We start from the raw sequence: 23,774 nt of genomic DNA on the forward strand, positions 1-23,774 counted from the left end.
GTACGGCGAGAGTAATAGAAACTGCACATTAAACGCAACACGTGCCACGCTTCATGGGAGCAACAACAACAGCAGCAGCAGCAGCAGCAACAGCAACTGCAACAGCAACTGCAACAATCAACAGCAACCATCTCCTTCGTTGCACTTTGCAATCAATCACAAAAAGCCTCGCTCCGTCCGTAATTAGCGCAGGGAAAAAGCGCGGCAACATCATCAAATATCGCACAATGAACACTGCTTTGAGAAAAAACAAAGAAAGCATGACGGGGCATCGAGAGTACACTGAGCAATAATCGGTGGTAATTACAAGGGTGGTGTTTGTGGCCATCATAAAAGAGAAATTCAATTAGGAGTTTTATGTTTTATTTGCAAATATATTAAATATAGTCCGTTTTTATTTCAAATCTAAAAATCTAGATTTTTAAGTACTTGAAATTGAACCAAAAATGCATATACAATATTCAGGTCCTTTTTAGCTTTGAATGTCAAGGGACTTTTATGAATAAGTAGTATTTACTCTTTTCTTTTAAATATCTTGTAACAAAATCCAAAGTCTTTACAAAAAACTACCTTCTTTGGCTGTCAAAGAAAGCAAGAATTGCTGCCCTACAACTTCTGAAACTCAGCCCAAAAAGGGCCCCATTCTTGCAGTGTAAATGGAAAATTGTAGCTTTTATTTTCGCGCGCCTGCACTTGCCGCAGAATAGACTGCAATTTGTGCAAGCAATGGAGCAGCAACTCGGCCAGTTTCATTAAAAATATTTTGGGTTGAATAACAATAGTAATAACGCTAACGCTAAGTGCAACGCCGAGAGTGCCGGGCTCAAAACCGAAAACCATAACACAAAAAGTGAAATTTCCATCAGCATCGAAGGCTGCAGCATCAACAGCAGCAGCAGCAGCAATCATCTTTGGAAACTTTGTTCAAATTGCAAATGAGCCGAAGACAAAAGCCCAGGCAGCGACCAGGTAAAAGTCTCCCTGGCGATAAATACTTCCTCTCGGCCGGATCGGATCTCTCCGAATGCGGATCTCTATCGGATGAGTTTCCTCGGTGGGCCCCCACTAGGAAGCTGCAGATTTCCATTGTGTGATGGGACGATGCCCTCCTGAGGACCGAAACAAATCAAAAATCCGACAACCTTAGTCGTAACTTAAGTGAACTTTAAGAACGTTTTCTTGGGGCCAAGTGAGCGTTAAGACCGATTCGCTCTCGGGTGGAGTAAAGTGTAACTACAAGCCCAGAGAGCAGAAAAAAACGAAAAGAAAAAACCAATTAAGTTTTATGATCCTCTTCCTTTACGTGCCGAGGGCTTTTAACTCCGATCCCTGCCCTGCCTGGGACATCTCATTTGCGGGAATTATTTATGCGGTCCGGGTTGCCGGTCTCTCAGGTTCTTGGGGGCTCTGGTGCTTTCGGTTTCCCCCCTCTGGATATGCACCTCCTGCCTGGTCATGCCATTGACAACTTGCACAAATGTTGACCTTTAATTACGACAGCCAACAGCAGCCGCAACTTGTTCTGGCCGGCCACTGTTTGCATAACTACGCACATAACCACTGCGACTCACTCGGCTCGGGTTCGGAAAAGCCTTTATATATCCCCACACATACATTTGTGCTTGAAAAAAAGGAGGCAGCAGCCAAGAAACGGCAACGACGACAACTGCAATTTGTCCAGCTGCAGTGGAAGATATGTCCCGGGACTGGACACTGGCAGGGAGCGAGGTAGCCAGCAGAGACACACGCACGGCCAGACGAGGATGAGCAGGCCTGGGATCTCTGTGAGTGCTGCCAAGTCACTGGGTTTTACGATTCCGAATAATATATTAATTTCTTTAACCAAAGCTCTGAAGTTTTTAAGTACCAACTATTGGCGAGATAGCAATAAAAAGCTTTCCTGAAGTTTGTTATATATTTTTTTATCAAGAAACTGATTAATTAATAATAATAATAGATGTTAAAATAATTAAAATAATCGTATACTGTCTCATAAAAAAATACTTAATGCCACTGCCACTGGAGGCGAGAAAGGCTACCATTAATCCTAATGCCTTATTAGTTTTATAGTTTTAAGTTTATGGATTTTGGTAGATGAAAACAAACTGTAGGATATAGTTTACAGCATTATTTAATGGATTTTAGCCGGTGTTTTCCAACCATAAAATCACATGATTCCTTTTTCGCCTGGATCTGACATCACTGGCATGCAGATGCAGCATCGGGCTCCTGGCTCCGGCTGCGGGCTGGGTGACAAGTGCTTAGTGTCAGCACCTTGGTTAGCATGTGGAGTTGCATCTCCCCGACCGCCTTGACTGCTCGACTCCTCGACTCCTCGGCTCCTCGACCGTTGACAATTCCGCAGGGGACCGAGGATCGGGGAGCTCGGTTTACACATTAATTATCACTTTTGTTGCGGGTAGCTGTGACTCCTTCGTCCGGGGATGAGTAGGAAATCCCAGCGCTGACATTAGAGGGCGACAGCACTTAGTTCGTTGCCTGAGTCTTTTGTTTTTACCATATATTTTCCCTTTTTTTCCGCCCGCAGCAATGCCCTATGCTGTTTGGCCAGGTGATAAATGAGCTGATGAAAGCCCAGCAGGGGGAATGGTCAGGGGGAGTGGAGTGCCCTGATTTATGGCTGCCGGGGCCAGCAGAATAATCGATAATAATCGATAGCAACACCCACTTGGAGTGGGAAGTGGAAGCGAATGCTGCCACAGACATATATGAAAATTAAATTATAAAATGCCTTACAAGTGGGGCGGTATCCCGGGAATATCCTTCCATTCCATAAGTCCCAGTTCTCAATTCGCAGTTCCCAGTTCCCAGCTAGCAGTTCCAAGTGCCCAGACTGCCATAAAATGGCACAAGTCCAGACAAAAGGACAGCCGCCAGACGAGGGTGGACATGCGATTTCCTTGACATTTAATGCAATCCAACTGCAGACGCCAAAAGGGGCGGCGACCCAGCCTCCTCTGGCATCCTCTCCTGCTGCTGCCACGCCCCACTCGTGTTGCAGCACCGACCAGGATGAGCACTCCGCCTCCCATCTGCCGTGTACCGTGTCCCTGGTCCATCCCCATGCCCATTCCCACACGCTGGGCCAAAGCAAACAGCCCGCGGGCAGATTTTGTCTTTGCGCGCAAGTGCAGCACGTATCAATTATGGTTGCCTACATGCTAACAACAATAACTACACCAAGCACCAGCACCAGCTCCAGCTCCAGGACCAGCATCAGCATCAGCTTCAGCATCTGCATCTGCATCAGCAGGAGCATCAGCAACTACAACCATATCGCTATGAACAACGACACTAAAGCTTCAAAGGCGATTAAAGTTTTGGGGGCATTTGTGGTGTGGACATTGCAGTTTAGTCATTCGAGGAGATCTTTTGGAATAAATTTCAATTTCCGAGTAGCTTGGGCGGAGAGAATAGACATTAGATGGAAGTTCCCAGAGATCTATTTTTATAACTTTATGAATTTCAGGTTTGATTATAAACTGTTAATGAAATAAGTATACATTTTGTAGATCTCCTAGTAGAGCTGTTATAGGGTAAAATAGTTTACAAAAAGTGATTTAAAAACTGCATAAATTGCCATAAGGCATAATGATATTAGAAGCAAAGCTATTCCTTAACGCAAAACCCACACTCTCCGGTTCCAAAGTCAAATGTAATCTCTTTTAGAACTTTGGACATTTGACTGCCGCTTCCAATTACCTTGGCCATATTGTGCTGTTGTGGGCCAGGCGCCAAAAGAGCATCCTGTGCTATTTCAACTCCAATCCCCGGGACAGAGACAAACATTCAGAGCGACTCCAAGTGCCCCTTAAGGCACTCAGAGCCAGATCCACATCCACATCGGTCCGGACGACCAGAAAGCCTAAACCTAATGGGCAGGCAGCGAAACAAAAAAAGAGTGAAGTAACCACGGCCAGATTCTAGCCAGGCTCCGCCGCAGTCCTGCATAAAAAATGATTAATTCCTGGCCGGGTAATTTATGTAGACACATAATTCACAGCGGGACACATTTGGCTAGAGAGTTCAGGCCATGGCCCGAACCGAACCGAACCAAACCAAACCGAACTGAGCCGACCGAATGCGGTCGCCACTTAAATGCACCACTAAAAATAGCGCATACACACACTACACACTACACACTCTCGTCCCCGCGAGTGTTGATCATATGCTTATGCTAAAAATAAAAAGGCCAGGGACAGGGCCAGGGCCAGTCCGGGCCAAAGCCAAAGCCAAAACCAAAAGCAAGCCTCGTGGCGACGACGGCATCGTTGCGCACATTTGATTTAAATTGAAGCCACAGCCGGGGAATAAGCCCGGCCAAAGCCAAGATCAGGGGGCCTGTATGTATGGTCGCTGGCCGCGGAGCTGACAATATCATTAAGTATTTATGACGCCGCTGCTGAGTATGGCCTGAGCTTAGGCCCTAATCAAATCTGGCCGCTCCACTTGCGTGCTTAGCTAGAAAAACTGTCAAGTTCGTTGCCTAAGTCTTTTGTTTTTAGCAACCCAAATTCCAGAAATTCTCCTAATTTATATGGGGCTTATCTACCGTCCGACTTCCTGGGAACACAGAGAGAGGCCTTGGGTCCGATTTCGCACAAAACGCAGGAAGCCCTAAGTGAGTCGTAAGTTGTGCCTGGCTACCATCGGCTTCCACCTCTTCTGGGCCGCATCTTGACATGATTACGATGCAACCCACTGCAATGCCATTTGTTATCTTTATGCGCTGCCTGCTGTCACTCCAGGCGCACTTCCTCCTCGCTGTCGATGCGGACTCATGAATTGAGCCTTTGCATGCGCCAGTGACAAACGATGATGCTTCCGTGCTCATCTCTCCATCGGATCTACCTAGTCCCAACCAGAATGGCATAAATTCTGGACAAGCATGGTGGTGGTTGAGGTAGAGGTGGAGGTGGAGGTGGAGCTGATGCAGCAACCCGCTGGCTTTCATTTCTAATTTTTGCATTTGGTCCACGGCTACCGAGTGAGCCCAGTGTCCAGCATCCAGCCTCTCGGTCCCTCACCGGCGATGTTTAAGACCCATTTTATTGCTTTATTTGAGAGTTTGGCATTGCAGCGCTTGTCAATTTTACAACTTTATAGAGGAGAGCTCTTATCGTTTGCATATTTATGCATGATCCCCAACCGATAGCCACAGCCACAGCCCAGGCCCCGAACCCGCGATTCCTTTGCCGATTCCCAATCCGATGCTGTTCCCTAGCCCATTGGCCATGTCTCTTAATATTTTTGACATATTGGCCGGGGCCAGAGCCTTGGCCATAAGTCTGGGGCCCTGGCCGAGAAGCCTCTTATTGTTGTTCGCTCCTTCCACAGAAATTTTCACAAAAAGGAAACGGCAACAACAATAACAACAACAACGAGAACAATCTGAAAAGAAACCCAACTCGAGTCGACTTGAGTCCGCGTTCAGTGTCTGCGTTGCCTTTTCGCATTTGAATTGCAAATCCTATTATGACTTGTGAAATTATAATTTTTCTAGTTGCCTTGCTGCGGTCTCCATTTCCCCCCTTGCCCCATGCTCCGGCTGCTGCCCCCTCGGATCCTCTCCTGCATCCTCGGCTAGGTTCAAGTCCAGGGCCCCATGTCCATGTCCAGTCATAACCGCAGAAGGTTCAATAGCATGAATTATGCATATGCAGACGGTTTCGTTTCTTTTGGTTTCATTTGGTTTCGTTTCGTTTCGGGGGAATCACAAGCACACGCATCCACATGCACTTAGTTATGATAACGTTGCACATTTCTGACTCCTCAGACTCAGACTGAGACTGAGACTGAGACTGAGACTGAGACTCCTAGACAGAAACAGAGACAGGGACGCAGCCTGGACTGCAGCTTTTCATATTTGTTTTGGGCCAGCAACAACGCCCCGAAAAGATCAGCATCCGCAGGTGCACTAAGAGAAATATATTGAAAGATGGTATAGAAATTGGTAAGGAAAAGTTCAAGAAGCAGGATATCCTTTAGCCCAGTTTATTCAGCTTAGATTCATATACCCAAGCTGCATTTATATTCATAGAAAATCTATAAAGATTAGAAAAGTGAAAAAAGTTGTGCAAATATCCTTTCTCCTTTATATTTCTCTCACTGCTTAGGGTATGCTTTATGCGTAGCAGCTGCTGGCATCACAGATGGAGAGATGGAGACGACTCCGACGACGCCCCCTCTTTTGGGCTGCTACCGCAAAACCCAGGCCGCAGTTGGAGCTGGGCCTGTGCCCTGAGATCACCAGCCTGGTGCTATTGCCAACAACTGGTGCTGGAGCTAAGCTGCTGCTGGCCTCGCTGACAGAACAAAGAAGTCGTTCATTTGTAATTGTTGTTCCTGTTTGCTGTTTGGCTGTTTCCTTTTGCTGTGTTGCTGTTGCAAAAAGGGCAGCGCAGACATGGCCAAGGATTACCAAGGCAACGCACATCCCCATGCCCATAAAACCATACCCGAACCCAAACCCAAAGCCAAAGCAAAAGTTAAAGGCATTCCCAAACCCAGAGCATGAGCTGCTGCTATACACAAAACCATCTGTACACCATACATTTGTTGAGGCAGTCAGACTGCACAGGCTTGCATATCTTTTATGACTTTTGACTTGACTTTGACTTTGCCTCCTAAAACGCCCCAACCGCCTCAAAGTTGAATGACCCCAATGGCTTGGATCCGAAAAAAAGCCACGGTCAAGGCTGCACAGTTAAAGGTCACTGGGATGCCATCTAAAAGAAATATATATTACAAAAAAAGGTTCGAGATATGTACTTATTATAAATATGAGTTCAAACTCTTTCAGTTTGTATTTCTTTTTGACTGCAATCAAAGCTTAGAACTTATTAAGCTCTTCACCCCTCATCAGTGTATGCAAACAATTCCCTTTCTTAATCTATTTATTTCTAATGCTCTGCAGAATTGGTACCACTTGGCCATTCCCAGGCAATTATGGATTTCTAGACCTGAAACCACTTGGCTAGATGGCGTGGGCTACTGCAATTTCGTCTTCGTTGGGCACCACAAATTAGATGTCGGCGGACAACTCAACTTGAACTTGGTCTGAGGTTTGGGGTTGTGTGTTGGAGTAGTTGCTTGACATTACCCCAATGCCAGCGTAAATTTTCAAATTAGCAGCAGACAACAAAAGAATTATATATGCATTATATAATGCCAAACAAGCTAACGCAAATGGGCAGAGAGACCAACCGAGCCACTGCCAAAGTCAAATCAATTTGTTCCAGTCTAGTCCGAGGCCCGAAGGGAAGACGGAAATGCTATGCGATCCTCGGAGGAGGAGCTTGGAGCCCCTCTGTTTTCTCATCATTAACATTGTCCCTGGCCAAATCCGCGTATGCAGATGAGGCTAAGCCCCCAACAAGCCCTGGCCAACAGCCGAAACATGCGTACTTACGTCTCTGACTATTTGTTTCACGAATTCGCAGCGCATTTTACTTGGAAAATAAACAAGGAGATGGTCTCCATCAAGGGCTAGATGAAGAGCAGGTACTCTTTAAAAGTTACATTTTAATAAGTAAGTAAATATATAAACAAAGATCAAAAGTTTTGGGGTCCTAAAAAACATCACATTTATGGTTCATTTGTGCTGCTTTTATTTTTAATTTATATTTTTATAACCCCCAACCTAAATACCATTTCATTTATATCCACTCCTCCGTAGTGTGCTCGAGCTCTAACCAGCAGTGGCATTCTGTCCATCGGTCCAAACAAGGCAAAAGGCATGTCCATCCTTCCTATCGTAACAAGAGCAATTTGTTCTAATGCGCCGTGGCAGCAGCAGCTGCTGGAGATGCTGTGGCCAAAGCCGGAGCTCAAGGAGCTGCAGCTGGAGTGTCTGACTTGCAGTTGCACATGCAGCGGAGGATGAGGATGAGGAAGTGGCAGCGTTGCAGCGTTGCAGCGTGGCAGTGGCCGGGGAAGTTGGCTGAGATTGCAGAAAGGGCAGCCACTGAACACGCAATGGCCAGAACAAATGTAGACATTAAGCTGCTGCTGCCGCTGCTGCCCAGGCCAAGGGATTGGGATCAAGATCGCGGGGAATGGAGTATGGGAAGATTGCAGCCGCGGCTTCAGGTGACACGCAATGGCCAGAGCCAGAGACGTGCCTATCGTAAAATCATAACTATATTTGATGCATAAAAATTTACATACATCTTCAGGTGAAACAAATTGCCTCCTTCCATTCTCCCCCATAGCATTCGAGTCGCCTGAGTTGACACTAACGGTCGCGTCAATAAATTCGCCGCGGAAATTTCATTAATTGCTCTGGGGCGGGTGGTGGCAGTGGCAGCGGGCAGGTGCCTGCGGATGCCAAAGCTGCGCATGCGCTGCGCTCGCTGTTTGCCATAAAAAATATTTGCCGCCTTAATGTAAGTGGCTTATAAATTTGTGCACAAACCCAGACCATTTATGGCCATCGGGCAGGGACCCATGGGGCACACTTGTACCTAACTGTTTATGTGGTTAGATGCCATCCCGCTTGGGTGTGTCTGGGTGTGTGATCGTGTGTGTGTGTGGCACGATGAGCCTTTGTTAGGTTGGATTCAAATATGGAATGCAGTGTCCAAGTCGGACATCGCATGAGATTCTTCTGCACAGCCTTCCGCCTTCAGGGTCAGAGACTCAAAGAGCTCGAAACGAATGCCACCAATTGATTGATAAAATTCATTGCAAAAACATAAATAAATATCAAAAGTTTGCTTGCATCATCAAAAGGTTTAATTAGATTTCGATACTTATAAAACAACTGTTAATTTATTCACTTAGTTGACTTGCTTTGATTTTGATTTGCATTTCATTTATTCGGTTGTACACTTTGGATTTGCATTCTTTATATATTTGCTTGTACACTTTTTAAAGTTAACCTAAAAGGTTGGGAAGGACAAATAGCGAAGCGAACTAAATGCATTAAGCTTACTCGTTATTTGCATGGCCACAAAATATTGAATTGTACTTGAGCTGTTATCTTCTGCTCTGGCAAGACTAAAATAAAACTTATATGTATAAAATATATGAGGGATCAGTACGATCAGATTTTAAGATAATTATTACATAAATTATTGCATCGAAAGAGGGGCTTAAATCTATATACTCCTTAAAAACTAAATAGAAATATATTTTTCAAAATAACTTTCTTTTTGGTAGCAGCGAAATTGGAACTAAGTTTGAATCAGTACTACAAGGTAAATATCTTTGGGATAAATTATTTGGTCGGTTTTCGTTCTACGACATTTTGGGTTGAACTAAAAACTAAGCTAAATGGCAAGAACTAGTTCTACAAATCCTCCTTCTATGGCACAATTGCATTTTCCGTTGGCTAGCAACTTTCTGACTTCTACTTCTGTTTCATATACATGGTGGCAATCTTGTCGAGAATGGTGTCGATGGACAGCAGCTCCTCGCTAAATTTATTCATCGTGGGTGCCGGCACAATCCACTTGAGGAACTCCTCCACATTTAAACGGAGCCTGGCAAGTGGCGTCAGTTTGACGTCATCATGCGTGGGCCGTTGGGCCAGCTTTAAAGATGCAATGATAACATTGTCTATGAGACGTTTCTCGTAGCCCAACTGGCGTAGCTTCTGCGCAGAGCTAATCTTCTTTAGCACCACAGCGATATTGAAACGCATCGTGGAGAGGATCACCGCATCCACGGATTGGCTATCAGTAGCCTCGTCTCCGCCCGCGGGACACTTGGCACACTGCTCCGAATGCGCCTGCAGCTCCACCTTGACCTTGAAGAACTCGTGGCATCCCTCGCACATGTACGGCTTCTGCTGCTTGTGTATCTTCTTCATGTGGTTCTTTAGATGCGCCAGTTGGGAGAAGGCCACCTCATCCTCGCACAGCTGGCAGCGGAAGGGTTTCTCGCCCGTATGCTTGCGAATGTGCAGCTTCAGTACACTGGAATGGGCAAAGGTCTGATGACAGATCTGTCCGAGAAATATATAAACTCTATAAATATTCTGAGGAATAGGATAACTGCCTTTTCAACTCACCCGACACTGGTAGGGCCGCTCGCCCGTATGCATACGCATGTGGACATTGTACTGACTCTTCTGGGTAAAGTACGAGTTGCACACCTCGCAGACATGCGTCTTCACTGCGGCATGCTTTTGCATGTGCGTGGCCAGATCTTCGTCCGGCTCTATGGTTTTGTGACAGATTTCGCACTCGACCTGCGTCAGTTTGTGGTGCTCCTGGTTGATATGTGCTCGGAGAGCAAGTTCGTTGGCAAACTGGCTCTCACAGATTTTGCATCGGTGTTCCATGCCCTGTTCGTGGCGTTGCATGTGAACCCGAAGGTTGGCGTTTGTCGAAAAGCTGGCCGAGCACTTGGTACAATTGAATTGCTGAATGCTGGTCTTGTGATGCGACACCATGTGCTGCTGGAGCTGTTAAGAAAATGATAATATATTAGATTGTGTATAAATTATTTGTAAGTTTTCATTTAAAAGCCTTCACTCACCTGACCTCCTCTGGCGAATTTCTTGTCGCACAGGGCGCACGGATACGGCTTCTCGCCGGAGTGGAGTCGCATGTGCAAGCGCAGGCGCTCCTTAAGGGCAAACGACTTGGGACACTGTGAGCAGGAGAATTGCTTTCGGTGCTCGTGGGCGGTGGTGATGTGGTTTTTAAGGTTCACCGCCTGGCGATAACTTTTCCCGCAGTCCTTGCACTTGTGTGGCCGTTCATCCGAATGGATGAGTATGTGGCGCTGCAAGTCTGTCTTGCCGCCAAACTCTTTGGAGCAGTGGCTGCAAATGTGGTGCTTTCGCTTTCCGGTTTCGACTTTGCGTGGGGACTTTTTCGGTGGTGGCTGCACATAGTCGGCGTCCTTAGAATCCTGATCAGCAGCATCTTCATCATCCTCGGTGCACACATCTCGCAGACTGGCCAAGCTGCTCTTCCGCCTCTTTATGCCTGTGGGTGTGATAGGCGTAGGTGAGGAATCCCTGGCCGCTGGAGGTGAGGATAGCGAGATGCCACTGTCCGTGAGCAGGGATACGGCATCCTCCTTGGACAAGCTGCGACGACTGCGTACCATTTCGTTTTCGTTTTTTATTTTTTATTACTTGATGTAATTGTTTTTGTTATTTTTTGGGGACCTCTCCTTGGGGGACACCGGCACCAGCTGGTTCTTTACTTTTAGGGTTAATGTTCTACGTAATTTTGTTTTTGGTTCATGCTTTTCTACACTTAAAGGATAGTTCCCATTCACCTTTGGTTTGGATTAGTTTAGATGGGCTGCAAAAAAGTTAAGAACTGTTATTTTACTCCGCTCGCAATGCTCCGCCACGTTCCGGAGCGGAGCGGACGCACAGAGAGACAATCAAAAACACAGACAGAAATGTGTAGTGACAGTAGGTGAAGCCGAAACAGACGCAGAAGAAAAAGTTGAAAACAGAACAGAGCCTCCAGCTGTGTCAACAGTGATAAGAGACTACATATGCACGGAGAAAATATACCCCAAAATGGTCTATTATTTAAATATAGACTTTTGTTATATCGAAGGTGGGGTTATACATACATTTATAATGATTAATATTGTCAACACTTGAATAATAACTATTTAATTTTAAATTTTATCAAGGATTTCACAGAACTTTTTATGGAAATTAAAAGTATTTATTTATCTATTTCATGATCAATTTTAATTGCAGTGTAGGAGGCTAACTTGTTGGATTTTGCTTAGAATTTGATCACGCTATCATTTGGCATTTCCAGTGAACGCAAGCTGACTGCGTTTTTCCAGTTTGTTTTCTCAATCTTTCGTTTGTGCTGGAGTGGGACGGAACTAGCAGCTGATAAGATCCCACGGAAGGCAATAACTGATAAGCAGACAGACTGTACGATAAGAAACACACCGCACAAACACTCGGGTAGAGATACCGGAGACTAGAAGCTATAGATACGATATATTTAGCCGGGCAACGAAGTGGTCTGTTCCCGCTGGAATCGGAGTTTCCAATGAAAGCGAGCGAGCACACAAAGGAAATGAAAATGCAGCTAGAAGGCGGCGAGACGATGACCCTGGACGACGACGACGACGGCGACGGCGATGAACATCTGGCAAACAGATTGGGAACCCTCCGGATCGGCGTTGCCCACCCCCCTCCCTGGCCTGTCGCAGGGTTAATGGTTCATTAGAGCCGCACCCGCACCCGCAGAAGCGGAAAACCGAAACTCAGCTCACTTGAAAACAACACACAAAACCCTCGGCTCGGCCCAACCAAACTGTTGAAAAAGCGAATTAAAGCTAGAATCCAGAGCTGGAAATTGAAACTGAAAGAGAACGGGGAAAAAAGCACGAACGACAGCGAAAATCGCACACTAAAAGCGAAAATAAAGAAGTGAATACATAACAGCAGTTTTGTAATGCTAAATAGAAGCGGGGGGAGGTAATGGGTTGCACGGGGTGGAGGTTCGCTGAAGGGTTCAGGGGGATTGCTGCCGTTGAAGTCTTTTGTATTTCGCATACAAAACTTGACGAGTCTACAGTTTTGAGGGTCACACCACCACCGCCGCTGAGGGGATTTGTTAGTAATTAAAACCAGCACCGCTACCGAATTAATCAACATCGATCTATACATACAAACAGATGCAAATACTACTTGCACTCGGCAGGAGCTCCTCCTCCGCCGTACCCATCACCGAAAAACAACCAATTGTCCACGGACTTACCCTCGCAGCCATCGCAGGACACGCTATGACCTTCGATCCGCAGGTATTAGACTCGTCACCCCCGCATCGGACACACCTTGAATTGGCTGCTCACATTCTGCGCCCAGCAATGTATTTGGCTCATTTGTTTATAATTTCTACGCCCCCTCGCTGTATGTACATACTTTTTGCACTCTACCAGCTAACAGTTCGTCCAGGTTTTCCATGGTTTTTCCATCCTGCGGGGTCTTCGGAGAAGTATCCTGAAAATCACGTTGCTCTACTGTTTCGACAAATGTTTATATTTTATCAAGCAACATAAATAAGTTTTTTCGTTGTTGTTCTTAATCTTAGAGATGTGCGAGCACTGCAGCACGGTCACATCGCAAGTTCTTTTTTGGCACGAAATGAGGTGAGAACGTGATTGAATAAATTTTTGTAGAAATGGTAATCTAATAAGACAAAAGTCATAATACGAGGTGATATTACAAATTTGTATGTCGCCAATTAAATAATTTTAATGTATATTTTCTAAATAATTTTAAATGACACAATATTGTAAATCACGACTTTAGCTAAGAGCGACCATTTTTCAACACTGCCTTTGTAAAAATGTGGCAGCCCCGAAAGCCGCTGGCGAGATACGGCAACACTGCATTAAAAACACGCGCAAGTGAAATTAAACAAATGGAAAACACAAGTTAACGACGAATTTGTCAATATTTTACGCTTTAAAACAACTTATTAATAAGTTTGGTGTTTCACGAAAAACCGCGCTACCTCAGCATACACAAGACTTTGTACATATTAAGCCCAAACCCGACACAAGGTAAGTAAGGAAAACCGGGCGCTCCGCTGAATTGTAACCATCAAATATTACTTGATGTAGCTAACCATGGCTGGCGTACTCTTCGAGGATATATTCAATGTAAAGGACATGGATCCGGAGGGCAAGAAGTTCGACCGAGTTTCCCGCCTTCACTGTGAATCCGAGTCTTTCAAAATGGACCTCATCCTAGACATCAACTCGTGGCTGTATCCCATGGAGCTCGGCGACAAGTTCCGCCTAGTGCTGGCCACGACGCTTCGCGAGGACGGCTGTCCAGACAGTGGCGAGTACAATCCCATGGAGCACGAAGGCACGCGGGCGGACAGCTTCGAGTATGTAATGTACGGCAAGATCTACCGAATCGAGGGCGACGAGGCGCACAACGAGGCATCCCGGCTTTCTGCCTACGTCTCCTTCGGTGGCCTGCTGATGCGACTCCAAGGAGATGCCAATAACCTGCACGGGTTCGAGGTCGATCAGCACATGTACCTGCTGATGAAGCGGCTGGCTTTCTGAATTTTCCCTATCTACTTATTTCTGTTCGCAAATTAGACATAAACAACAACTTTATTTACAGTATATGTGTAACATTGGGTCACTCTGCTCCGTGTCAGAGTGGTGAATGATATGTGGTCTAGTGCCTGGCAGGGCGCCTACGCAGAGGAGCATTCACTACCAAACGAGATGGCTGCGGGCGGAAGGGAATGCGCCGCTCCACAAAGGGCAAGCCCAGCGACGTCGCTTGGAAGACAGCATTACCCTTGTTAATTGCGTTCACAATCTTGGCTGGTTTGGGCTGAGGACGAGCAGTGAGCTTGGCGGGACGGCGCGGGGGTGTCAAGAGAGCTGGACGCTGCGGCCGGAAGGCAGTGAAGCGACTAAGCAGTGGTAAAACATACTGAGCCTGCGGAGGCAGCGGCAGACTGGCCAAATCAAAGATAGCTGCGCTTTGGGGCTGGCTGTTGGCATTGTCATCGTTGGCAGGCTGATCGGGGGGCCCGTATGTCTGATCTGGTGGACCATAGGTCTGATCAGGAGGTCCATAAACCTGATCTGGAGGTCCATAGACATCAGCGGGCTCCTCTACGACTGGTGGAGGTCCATAGGTATCCGCTGGAGGACCATATGTCTCCTCTGGTTGCGGAAACTCCGCGGCCTCCTCTGTAGGCAGCTCGAATGGTGGGTCGGGCACCAGGCCAGCTGGTGGATACGGCGCCTGCTCCTGTCGCTGCAGAATTAACGGCAAGGATCTACCCCTGGCTGGTCCCGGGAATCGTAGTTGTGCGCCTTCACTTCCATTCAGGCAAATAATCCCGCAAAGGGCGACGGTGACCAGAGAACCAGTTAGATACCCAAACATTTTGCTGTCCCAGAGTGAACTGCTGCATGTCGTGGCCCAGTGGCGCCTATAAATACCCACTGAAGGTGGCCTTGGGAACTGCCCAATCAATGGGCCCAAAGTACCGCCGAGGCCGATGACTTATACGGCAGGCCCGAAAGTTACGTGCCCATTGCTGTGATGACTAAAACAGGTGTAACTCATAGATGTTATAAAAAGGTTTGTATACTTCGGTGGCACAAATTTTATAAACACCAAATATTTGTTAATAAATTGGGACATTTTTAAAAGTTTTAATGGCTGCAATCAGGGATAACCGGAAGTGTCTTTTTAACTTTCAGCAGAGTTCTTGAGCTGCATTTAATTTGAATTATGAATTTAATTTGAAGGCCTTCTTTATGTACCCATTACATACTAATTAAAAAGATTTATTTAAGTCTACCAACTGCGACGAAGGATCAGTCGCTGGGGAACGGGCAGCTGGCGACGACGACCTTGGGGGAATCGCTGGTAAAACCGGGCAGATTGTTCAACCGGGGGCTGTGGCCGGTCAAGACTAGTGGCCAAAACAATAACAGTGCCATCCTCAGTCACCTCCAGCTGCGGCTCATCCAGCTCTGCGTCCTCGTCCGAGGGCTGCAGCTTAGTCACACCATCTACGGGTTCATCCTCAGCGGCTGGGATATCATCGGTCTCGATGGGATTCTCGGGCTGTGCCTCAGGCTCTGGCTCTGGAACAGGCACAAAATCGGCCTCTGGTGGTCCATAGGTGTTGTCCGGTGGGCCATAGGTATTGTCTGGGGGTCCATAGGTGTTATCCGGGGGTCCGTAGGTGTTATCTGGCGGCAGATAAGTATTCTCAGGCTTAGCCGTAGAGCTGGGCAGATCGAAGGGAACGCTGGGCGTGACTCCTGCCTCTGGGTAACCCGTGGGTGCTGGACTGGCTGGGGCTTCCACCTGGCGGGCTAGGAATCTGCGGCGCAGTGGCTCCGCTGTGCTTAGGGCCGCCAGGCTCAGGACAAGAATTAAAGCTGTTGCAGAGCTGGTTTTAATCATTTTAACGGCTGAAGAGCTTCTGTTCTGATTTCGCCATGCGACCCGGCTTTTTTATAGTGCCCAGCTGCCGGATCGAGTTCTGATATAATTTATGCTCGTCACTTTCAGTTTTCAAGCTCCCGTTCCCGGTAAAACTTTGATTATGTTGCGCCGATCGGCGGCGATGCGCTGCTTCAGCTTAATACCCGATACGTGACCCTTTTTCGAAATTATAATGCCAATGCTATCAGTTCGCATAAGCTTCCCCTTCCCTTTTCTCGGAGACCCCCATGGGATCCATTCATTAACACTCTTAACGCTTCGGTCTCTGGGGTCGCTCTGCACATTTGATTTTGTTTGTATTATTGGGCTTTTGATTTCGGGTTCTTGGCTGTTCATAATTTTGTCGTTTGATGAATTTTGAATTCATGAGAAGCGAAATAGACGAAGCAAATGTCCACTGAGAATGACGGCTAATGGGCACGACTCAGTGCCAGTCCCCAGTCATGGGCATACATATTCATACAAGTAGTTTGTCACAAGGTCCACTGAAATATTAATATGTCAATGGCTTGAATTATATTTTCAATAATTCCTAGGTTAATAAGTGAACTTTAATTTTATTTTGTCTTTTTTTTTTATGTCAGACTATATTCTAAACAAAAAAGGAAGCTAACTTCTAGGATCCCTTGCAGTAGCCAATTTGGTCATGGTTCTGAATGTAAAATTGATCTAAATTTGGAAAGCTTTTTTTCAGTAATTCAAAGTTTTTAAAATTGCATATGTTGGCCAAAACTTCATTAATTTTAACTCGGATAGCTTTTCTGTTCTATTTTTTTTATAGCGTTAACAAAACTGCATACTCAGTTTTTACAACATTTAAATTTTGTCAAATTTCGACAATTTTAACGATGTAACCCCTTATAAAATTTTGAAATTGGAACAAAATTTCGAAAATTAATTTTTTCCCGGGCATAACTAGATTGATTCCGCTGTTCATGCTGATCAATAATATATATGATATATGGGGCTGATTAAAGTAGCAAAGTCAGGTTCCGTTTAAAAACTATCGGAAGGCTAAGAAATCAATATTCGTGAATAATTTATAGTTAAGTTATATTATAATCACTATTATTTATATTTATATTTATATATTATAATATAATATATATATATATAATTTATATATTATAATCACTATTAATTAAGCAATGGGCTTCAAGGCAATAAAAAAATTAGTTGGAAAATAAATGGATAAGTAGACCTATGCCTGATCCCTCTATAGCATCAATATACATATTATAATAATCATGGTTACGACTTACCGGCTATCCTTTCCCATCTTTGCTTTATTCCTTCCAGTGTAGAGCTATATTCTTAGTGACTTCAATTAGGCCTTGGATCATATCATCGAAGTGAGCCTCTTCCTAGTTATGCGGATGTACATCATTGTTCAGGTATACTTCGAAGGTCGAAGGGCACTCACTATCACTTTCACTGCAGATGTTAACACCACGTACCCCACGGACAGACTGAGGCCGGGGCGAAAGCAGCGCCTCTATTTATACTCCCCGAGCAGAGAGCAGAGAAAGCGAGAGCGAGAGAGTAAGAGCTATCTGTAGAGATAGGCAGCAGAGATGGAGTGAAAGCATACCAAGAGGGAGAGAGAGAGAGAAAGAGAGACAGAGAAAGGGAGAGGGAGGAAGCTACTCACTGCCATTACAATTATTATTATTGAGGCGAGCCAAAATTGCAATTCGATCAGTAATAATTAATTCAATATACATATAAATATGATATATACACATAATACATATTTATATATATTTATATTAGAAAATTACGAAGTAATTAAATTATATTAACCGGTTCAAATTAAATTTATAGTTTTACACTCATAATTGTGAATTTTTGTATACATTTAACGATCGTTTCTATTGCAGCTATATATAAATTCGTTCGATTTTAATACAATTTAAACTGAAATTATAAAATAATTTAAAGTGGCTTAGAATAAATATAATATATATTTGTCCATCGGTCTATTGCAACATTATGATATAGTTGTTTGATCCGTTCTGTTCCTAACATTCCTAACTGCAAAGTTTCATTCACATAGCATCAAAATTTACGGCATGGCTATATCGACTCGGCTTTTTATGCAAATAAAAAGCTTCTGACTAAAATAGCCTTCATGGGTATAAGAAGGGCTTTCTTTTTGAGAAAAATCCTTCTAAACGAGTGATATATGTATGTTAATATAAGAATTAAGTCCTATTTACATTTCGAACGACAATGAACTTCATCATGACATATTTGATATCGAATAGCTGTGTGAAGGAATTCTAAAATATTAAGTAAAATAAAACTACATAATTTGAATCTTTGATTTAAAATATTCAACAATAAAGATGTTATTTATTTAGCAACAAGAAAATTGAAGTATCTTAAGGGCTCGAATCAATTCGCATCATAAGCAACTCCTAATAGCCTTAAAATAAACCCATCTTAAATGGTATAAACCAACACAGGTCTGGAGCGAATAATCTGGGCAGAACGGAGCTTCTCCGGAACGGGGCGACGACTGCGCAGGCGTCCATTACGTGGCTGGATCAGACTGGCCGGAATGGGCTCCGCGGCGGGGTTGTCTTCAACGGGAGCCTGGTCCACTGCAACAGAATCAGCCGGTGGGCCATAGGTGTTATCCGGCTCGGCAGGTGGTCCATAGGTATTGTCTGGCTCCGCTGGAGGTCCGTAGGTCAGGTCTGGCTGAGCCTCCGTCTCCGTGGGCAGGTCGAAGGGCACCTCAGGTGTAACTCCTGCTGGGGGGTATGGAGCCGAGGCCGGAGTGGGAGCTATGTCCACGGCAGGATCGGCCGGAGCAGCTGCATCCACAGGAGCTTGCTCCTGACGGGCAAACTGGAAGCGGGAGGATCGACTGCGGAATCGGGCTGGTTCAGCAAGGGAAACGCCGGCGAAGGCAGCGATCAGGAGCACAGAGCAGGTGAACTTGTAGGCCATGTTGAGCTAATGTTGAGTTGTCTTAGAATGTTGTCAATCACTGGCAGCCACCGGGCTTATATACACCGAATTTTTTGGCCACTCATATTTGGCACATCGAGGGACACCCTTTTCGGCGACGTGACAATATTTAGTCAAGGGCCCATGTCTAAGCCATAACCATTGGTCGTTAATTATAAGCCACGGGTACTTAACTTTGACACTTAACTTGGCCCCACGGCGTATGAGCAATGGGGTGGACCAGCATTAGGTTTTATGGGGATGAAATTTGGTAAATTCTAACAATATTTTAATTGTAAATCTTTAAACTCTTATCATATCCCATTTAAGTAATGCAAAAAGATGTACAAAAACGTTAAATTAAAAAATAATGTAAAAATATTACTCATACGCCATGTATACCCTTGTAGCTTTCTCAAGGAATTGGGTTTTAGATATCATGAGCAGGAAGTCCAGCAGCTGTCAATTTCTTAGGTTTTTAACACATTTGAAGATTACTGCAAAAGAAATAAATAAGCCAAGGCCCCACTGCGTATGAGTAATATTTTTACACTATATAGTTAAACATCAAAATTCAAATTAATTTGCCACCTTAGGCTTGATAGGTAGCAAATAGATTTAAGGTCCACCCAAATACGCACTTGAACGACCAACAAATGCTAGAGTTTTGATAGCACTTTAAATTCCACTCCACTGTGCGGCGCCTGCTTGACATACGCATAGCTGGCTTTCAAATCGCTGGCGATGGCGCTCTGCTTAAAATGCAAGGCGTCACTGGGTCTCGGTCTAGAATCGCTGACCACCGCGTTATCCGATCAGCAGGGCCACCACCAGTGGCGGCGGGTATAAAAGTTAAAGCTCCATATACGACAGACAACAAAGCAGCACTACAAGTCACACGATCATGGCACGTCATCAGCTCCTCGCATCCCTGTCTCTTCTGCTGGCCATCTGGGCCGTTAGTTGTACGGCTGAGGCACCACTCCGAAGGAATGTGCATCTTGGACGCCTGCGTCTGCGTCCGGTGACCTTTGCCCGGCAGCAGGTGGCACCGACGCCCTATCCCTCGGCGGCGGAACTGAAGCCGGCGGCTGAGGAGCCCGCTCTCGTGTATGGACCCCCTGAGGACTCCGATGTGGATGTTCAGGCAGCATTGCCTGCGGAGCAGGAGCCACCAGTGGACAACTTTGAGCCCAGTCCCGAGGCCGAGGAGGTGGACACCGAGGAGAGCTCCCTGGAAGTGACCACGCCCGGCTCCACCCTTGCCCGCCTGCGCAGCCGCCAGAGACTGGCCAAGTTGCAGCTGGCCAAGCCCAAACGTCAGCGTCAGCGCATCGCTCGTCTGGAGGAGCTGCCCGTGGATGAGGCAGTGGCTCCAGTGGCTCCTGTGGCTGCAGTTGCACCAGTTTCTCCTGTGGCTGCCGTTCCAGCTGCAGTTCCACAGTTCTACTACGTGGGTGCTGGTCAGCAGCCCTATTACCTTGCCTACACCGCAGCTCCCCAGCAGTTGGGCTGGTAAACTATAGCCAAAATATGCCAATTGTTACACTGATCGTCTAGAACTTGTTTTTCTTGTATGAAATATATATATATTTGTTGATGGAAACACTTGTATTTATCTTAAATTTGTTGATAATTAGAGGGTTGAACTTGAAAGCATTTAATTACCGAAATATTTGTATATAAAAAGTAAAATGACAAATTTAGTAGAATAATAGTTATTTCTCTCGCTTAAAAATGCATTGAAATCAATTTGCCACAATGTTCCACAACTTGTGGTGTTTTCATCGTTTTCCCAAGAGGCCAAGAGTTTTCCATTCACCACCAACTTATTGCGAATCATTGGCCTTTAACAATAGCTTAGCACAGGACCCTTTTGTGGAGCCGCCAACTCCCTACTCCGGATCCCTTGCCGCTCGTATGCATAGTATCCTTGTCCCTTGTCGCATGTAAATGGCTCTGGCAGCGTTTGAAGGGCTTCTTGTTCGCCTCGTCTTAGTGCACATTTTGCCCGGCATTTTATGGTCTTTTGTGCAACTTTGTTTCCCTTTTTCCAATGCATTTTTAATGCTTTATTTTATTTTAAGCCCAAGTGGCTATTGAAAGGGCTCTCTCTCTTTTAAATGTTTTGCTAAGCTGTTGAATGCTCCGACAGTTCTCCATAAGTGCCCAGTTCGTATGTTAAAAGGTGCCAACTATTCCCCTTCTAGCTTTATTACCCTTAAAAAAAAAGAATCGAATATAATTAGGTAAATTTATGGCCACCACTTTGCAATTCAAATGGCGAATTTAGCTTATTTTCATAACAATAATCACGAAGCTTTCAATAAATTCTCTCTCAATTAACTAACTGAAATGGACAGCTTAATTGGTTGCGCTCGAAGTCTCTGTTGGGAATCGTTAATCACGTTCTCACTTAAAGCACCAAGAGAAACATAAGCAGATTATTCAGGCTTATCAATTTTGAGTGGATTTCCCCGAGACAAAGGTTATCTCAGACCATGAAAAACACACCGCTCGTTTCCAAAAATAAAGTATTTAAATAAATTAAAGCTGTACATTAGGGTTGAGACATACATAGGTCTAGAGATTCGCCTCAGCGTGGGGATTTCCGAGAATTCCCATTCAAGTTCTTAGCCGCGAAAGAAAGATCCCCGCGTCTCCAAGGCGCCCACATTGGGTCTGGAGCTATTCCGATGAGCCTCGATGGCCTGGTAGTTGACGAACCAGAAGGGCTGATTCTCCACGGGCAGGGAACTTAGATGATTCACCCATTCCTGATCTCCGTGGGCATCGACGGGCAGTCTGCTGGGAATCTGGGGACTCCCAGTTGTGCTGACTGGAACTGATGGGGAACTGGCAGCGGGAATGTTGGCAGTAAAGGTGGGACTAGTTGCCGGTATCGCTGATGGCACAATCGAACTGGATTCTGGTGCTCCAAAACGGTTGGCCACATCGGGTGTGGCTGAGGGAGCTGCCTGGCTAGGGTTTGATTCGAAGCCACTGGTGGGCAATACCAGAGGTACTCCCATGGGTGGTCGCTGAGCTGCTCCGAACGGCAGATTGACCAGGGCTGGCTGCTGTGAACTAGAAGGCTCTCCGAATCTGGTGGCAATGTCCACTCCGGTAATATTCTCCACCGCTGTATTCTGGGTAGCATGATACTTGTCCTTCTGATTGAGTCCGCCTGGAGGTCTCACTCCTGCAAAGGAGGGTCGTTGAGCCTGGACCCTTTCCAACAGAGTCATCGCGATGATAGCCACGGCACAGAGAAGTTTCAGCATGTTAGCGATGTGAATTTCACTTTTGAGTAAACACAAATCTCCCTCGCGATCTTGAATGGCGATGTTAACTGGTCTCCTCTGCTCCGTCAACTGAGCGGAGACGGCTGGCAAGATTATTTAAATAAGCATCGGCTCTCGCAGCCTCACTTTGAGTTGAGTCAGTTTAGAGAGTAACTCCGGCTACCAAAACAAGTCCAAGTGAGTCTTGAGCTGCGGCTTATCAAACGATTGGGATCTCCCTATAATATAGACTCACTCACTCACTCTCCTTTCACCTTCTCTCTGTGTTTTTGTCAGAAATCTGTAGAGTCATGGTACTAAGTATTGTTTCAATTTCCTTATTTGTTCTTACTCACTCAGAAATGCTATTGTTTTGTGGGATAATTATAAAGGTATTAGCTCTTACAAGAATGTCGCTTAAAGACAACTGTTTTGGTATTATTTTGTGGGATAATTAAACACTTATTTAAGGGTATTAGCTCTTCCAATAATGTCGCTTAAGTCCATCTGTTTTCCTTGTCACTTTCCACTATTGCTTCTTTATTGCTTACTAATTAGTGTTAATATTTACTTATTCGGTATAGTTCAAATGAATTTGTTAAGTGGTTTGGTTGCCCTTATTGAAGGTAGTATAATTTTGGCTTAAGGAGAGATTGAATATATTTTTAAGCTGCTTAAAAACTTCTTGAAGTTAAAGTTAAGAAGAAGTTTAACTTGAACTTAAATACTTCAGATAACACCATTAGGTTTAAAATTTAAATTTATTTAGATTAAGTATTAATTAACATTCAAAGTATTTGATCTGTCACCCAAATATCTTAAATAAAAAAAGGTTACTTTTTTAAAGATTTATAGGTTCTACAGTTATTTATATTTAATTTAAATTGAAAGCCATATGAAGCATATAAAAAAATGCCCTCTAAGGCTTCAGAAATTCTAATAAAGTAATAAATTATATTATTCAATAAAGATTGATTTGACATGATTAATTATCAATCTTGGGAAAAACTTTAAACTATAAACCGCAAAGGGGATGTAACATCAAGCCTTCATAACTTAATGAACCTGATTAAATTAAATTTAATTAAATACAAATAAATATGAAGATAATGTAAACCATATTCAATAATATCTCACGCATTCGAGGGTAATTCACATTCGTTGATCTCTTGGAAATTTGGTGCTTTCTTGTTTTTCATTGCGGTTGGGGCAATCCCAGAGCTGCTGCAATTATTTTTCGCCGCGAAGCGAGGTTCGTCATCGCATTGTGACGCGTGCGTCTTCCTCAAAACCGGTTGTCCCGCCTCCATTCCGCCACCACTCCTCCAATTAACCCATTCCACCACAAAGCATAAGTATATCTTAACCCTTAATGATCGCATTTTGGCAAAGCAATTTTGTTGTTATTCTCTTTTGGGCGAGTCTACAGCAGCAAAGTGAAGTGAATCATTGGAATGTCTGGCAGAAAAGAGAATGTTCTGGCTATGTTTACCCAAACATATTTTATTTATTTGCATTTTCTGCTTACAATCGGGTGTATTTCGCATGTGTGTGTGAGAAAGGTG

General features: G+C 44.9%; 7 protein-coding genes across 10 annotated transcripts; 2 read left to right on the top strand and 5 right to left on the bottom strand.

Moving 5' to 3' along the window:
• Positions 1-8,734: 8,734 nt before the first annotated feature.
• LOC110177525 (uncharacterized) lies at positions 8,735-13,099 on the bottom strand. 4 transcript variants are annotated; one of them, XM_086834424.1, is made up of 5 exons: positions 12,887-13,076; positions 12,723-12,819; positions 10,507-11,074; positions 10,037-10,432; positions 8,735-9,970 (listed from the first exon to the last, which is right to left on the bottom strand). In XM_086834424.1, the coding sequence occupies exons 3-5, from the start codon at positions 10,576-10,578 to the stop codon at positions 9,374-9,376; spliced, it is 1,065 nt and encodes a 354-aa protein (XP_086690550.1). In that variant the 5' UTR covers positions 10,579-11,074; positions 12,723-12,819; positions 12,887-13,076; the 3' UTR covers positions 8,735-9,373. The 4 variants fall into 4 exon arrangements, with proteins under 4 accessions (XP_086690550.1, XP_020799942.1, XP_020799943.1 ...); XM_020944283.2 differs by having other exon boundaries at positions 10,507-11,285; positions 12,887-13,070; XM_020944284.2 differs by lacking the exon at positions 12,723-12,819 and having other exon boundaries at positions 10,507-11,285; positions 12,887-13,099.
• A 79-nt stretch (positions 13,100-13,178) lies between these two features.
• Polr2H (DNA-directed RNA polymerases I, II, and III subunit Rpb8) lies at positions 13,179-14,106 on the top strand. The gene is made up of 2 exons (XM_020944261.2): positions 13,179-13,530; positions 13,591-14,106. The coding sequence occupies exon 2, from the start codon at positions 13,597-13,599 to the stop codon at positions 14,044-14,046; it is 450 nt and encodes a 149-aa protein (XP_020799920.1). The 5' UTR covers positions 13,179-13,530; positions 13,591-13,596; the 3' UTR covers positions 14,047-14,106.
• Positions 14,048-15,156, bottom strand: LOC110177505 (uncharacterized). Its single transcript, XM_020944258.2, has one exon. The coding sequence runs from the start codon at positions 14,888-14,890 to the stop codon at positions 14,165-14,167; it is 726 nt and encodes a 241-aa protein (XP_020799917.2). The 5' UTR covers positions 14,891-15,156; the 3' UTR covers positions 14,048-14,164.
• On the bottom strand, positions 15,075-16,027 carry LOC110177506 (uncharacterized). Its single transcript, XM_020944260.2, has one exon. The coding sequence runs from the start codon at positions 15,923-15,925 to the stop codon at positions 15,308-15,310; it is 618 nt and encodes a 205-aa protein (XP_020799919.2). The 5' UTR covers positions 15,926-16,027; the 3' UTR covers positions 15,075-15,307.
• A 2,253-nt stretch (positions 16,028-18,280) lies between these two features.
• On the bottom strand, positions 18,281-19,302 carry LOC110177538 (uncharacterized). Its single transcript, XM_020944306.2, has one exon. The coding sequence runs from the start codon at positions 18,923-18,925 to the stop codon at positions 18,413-18,415; it is 513 nt and encodes a 170-aa protein (XP_020799965.1). The 5' UTR covers positions 18,926-19,302; the 3' UTR covers positions 18,281-18,412.
• Positions 19,303-19,578: 276 nt separating this feature from the next.
• On the top strand, positions 19,579-22,301 carry LOC110177534 (uncharacterized). The gene has a single exon (XM_086834425.1). It carries the CDS (start codon positions 19,830-19,832, stop codon positions 20,442-20,444), a length of 615 nt encoding a protein of 204 aa, XP_086690551.1. The 5' UTR covers positions 19,579-19,829; the 3' UTR covers positions 20,445-22,301.
• Positions 21,446-22,399, bottom strand: LOC110177514 (uncharacterized). The gene has a single exon (XM_020944270.2). The coding sequence runs from the start codon at positions 22,207-22,209 to the stop codon at positions 21,559-21,561; it is 651 nt and encodes a 216-aa protein (XP_020799929.2). The 5' UTR covers positions 22,210-22,399; the 3' UTR covers positions 21,446-21,558.
• Between the last annotated feature and the right edge of the window lie 1,375 nt (positions 22,400-23,774).

The sequence above is a fragment of the Drosophila serrata genome, unplaced genomic scaffold (genome assembly GCF_035046125.1).
Source record: "Drosophila serrata isolate PLE 108 unplaced genomic scaffold, ASM3504612v1 contig_272, whole genome shotgun sequence".
In the NCBI taxonomy this organism is placed as follows: domain Eukaryota; kingdom Metazoa; phylum Arthropoda; class Insecta; order Diptera; family Drosophilidae; genus Drosophila; species Drosophila serrata.

Bases quoted from the DNA above. Each gene is read 5' to 3' on its own strand.
- LOC110177525 (XM_020944284.2), bottom strand. From the start codon at position 11,085: ATGGTACGCAGTCGTCGCAGCTTGTCCAAGGAGGATGCCGTATCCCTG. The intron at 10,433-10,506 runs GTGAGTGAAGGC...TTTTCTTAACAG, and splicing joins AATTCGCCAGAGGAGGTCAG to CTCCAGCAGCACATGGTGTC. The intron at 9,971-10,036 runs GTGAGTTGAAAA...TTTCTCGGACAG, and splicing joins AGCGGCCCTACCAGTGTCGG to ATCTGTCATCAGACCTTTGC.
- Polr2H (XM_020944261.2), top strand. From the start codon at position 13,597: ATGGCTGGCGTACTCTTCGAGGATATATTCAATGTAAAGGACATGGAT.
- LOC110177505 (XM_020944258.2), bottom strand. From the start codon at position 14,890: ATGTTTGGGTATCTAACTGGTTCTCTGGTCACCGTCGCCCTTTGCGGG.
- LOC110177506 (XM_020944260.2), bottom strand. From the start codon at position 15,925: ATGATTAAAACCAGCTCTGCAACAGCTTTAATTCTTGTCCTGAGCCTG.
- LOC110177538 (XM_020944306.2), bottom strand. From the start codon at position 18,925: ATGGCCTACAAGTTCACCTGCTCTGTGCTCCTGATCGCTGCCTTCGCC.
- LOC110177534 (XM_086834425.1), top strand. From the start codon at position 19,830: ATGGCACGTCATCAGCTCCTCGCATCCCTGTCTCTTCTGCTGGCCATC.
- LOC110177514 (XM_020944270.2), bottom strand. From the start codon at position 22,209: ATGCTGAAACTTCTCTGTGCCGTGGCTATCATCGCGATGACTCTGTTG.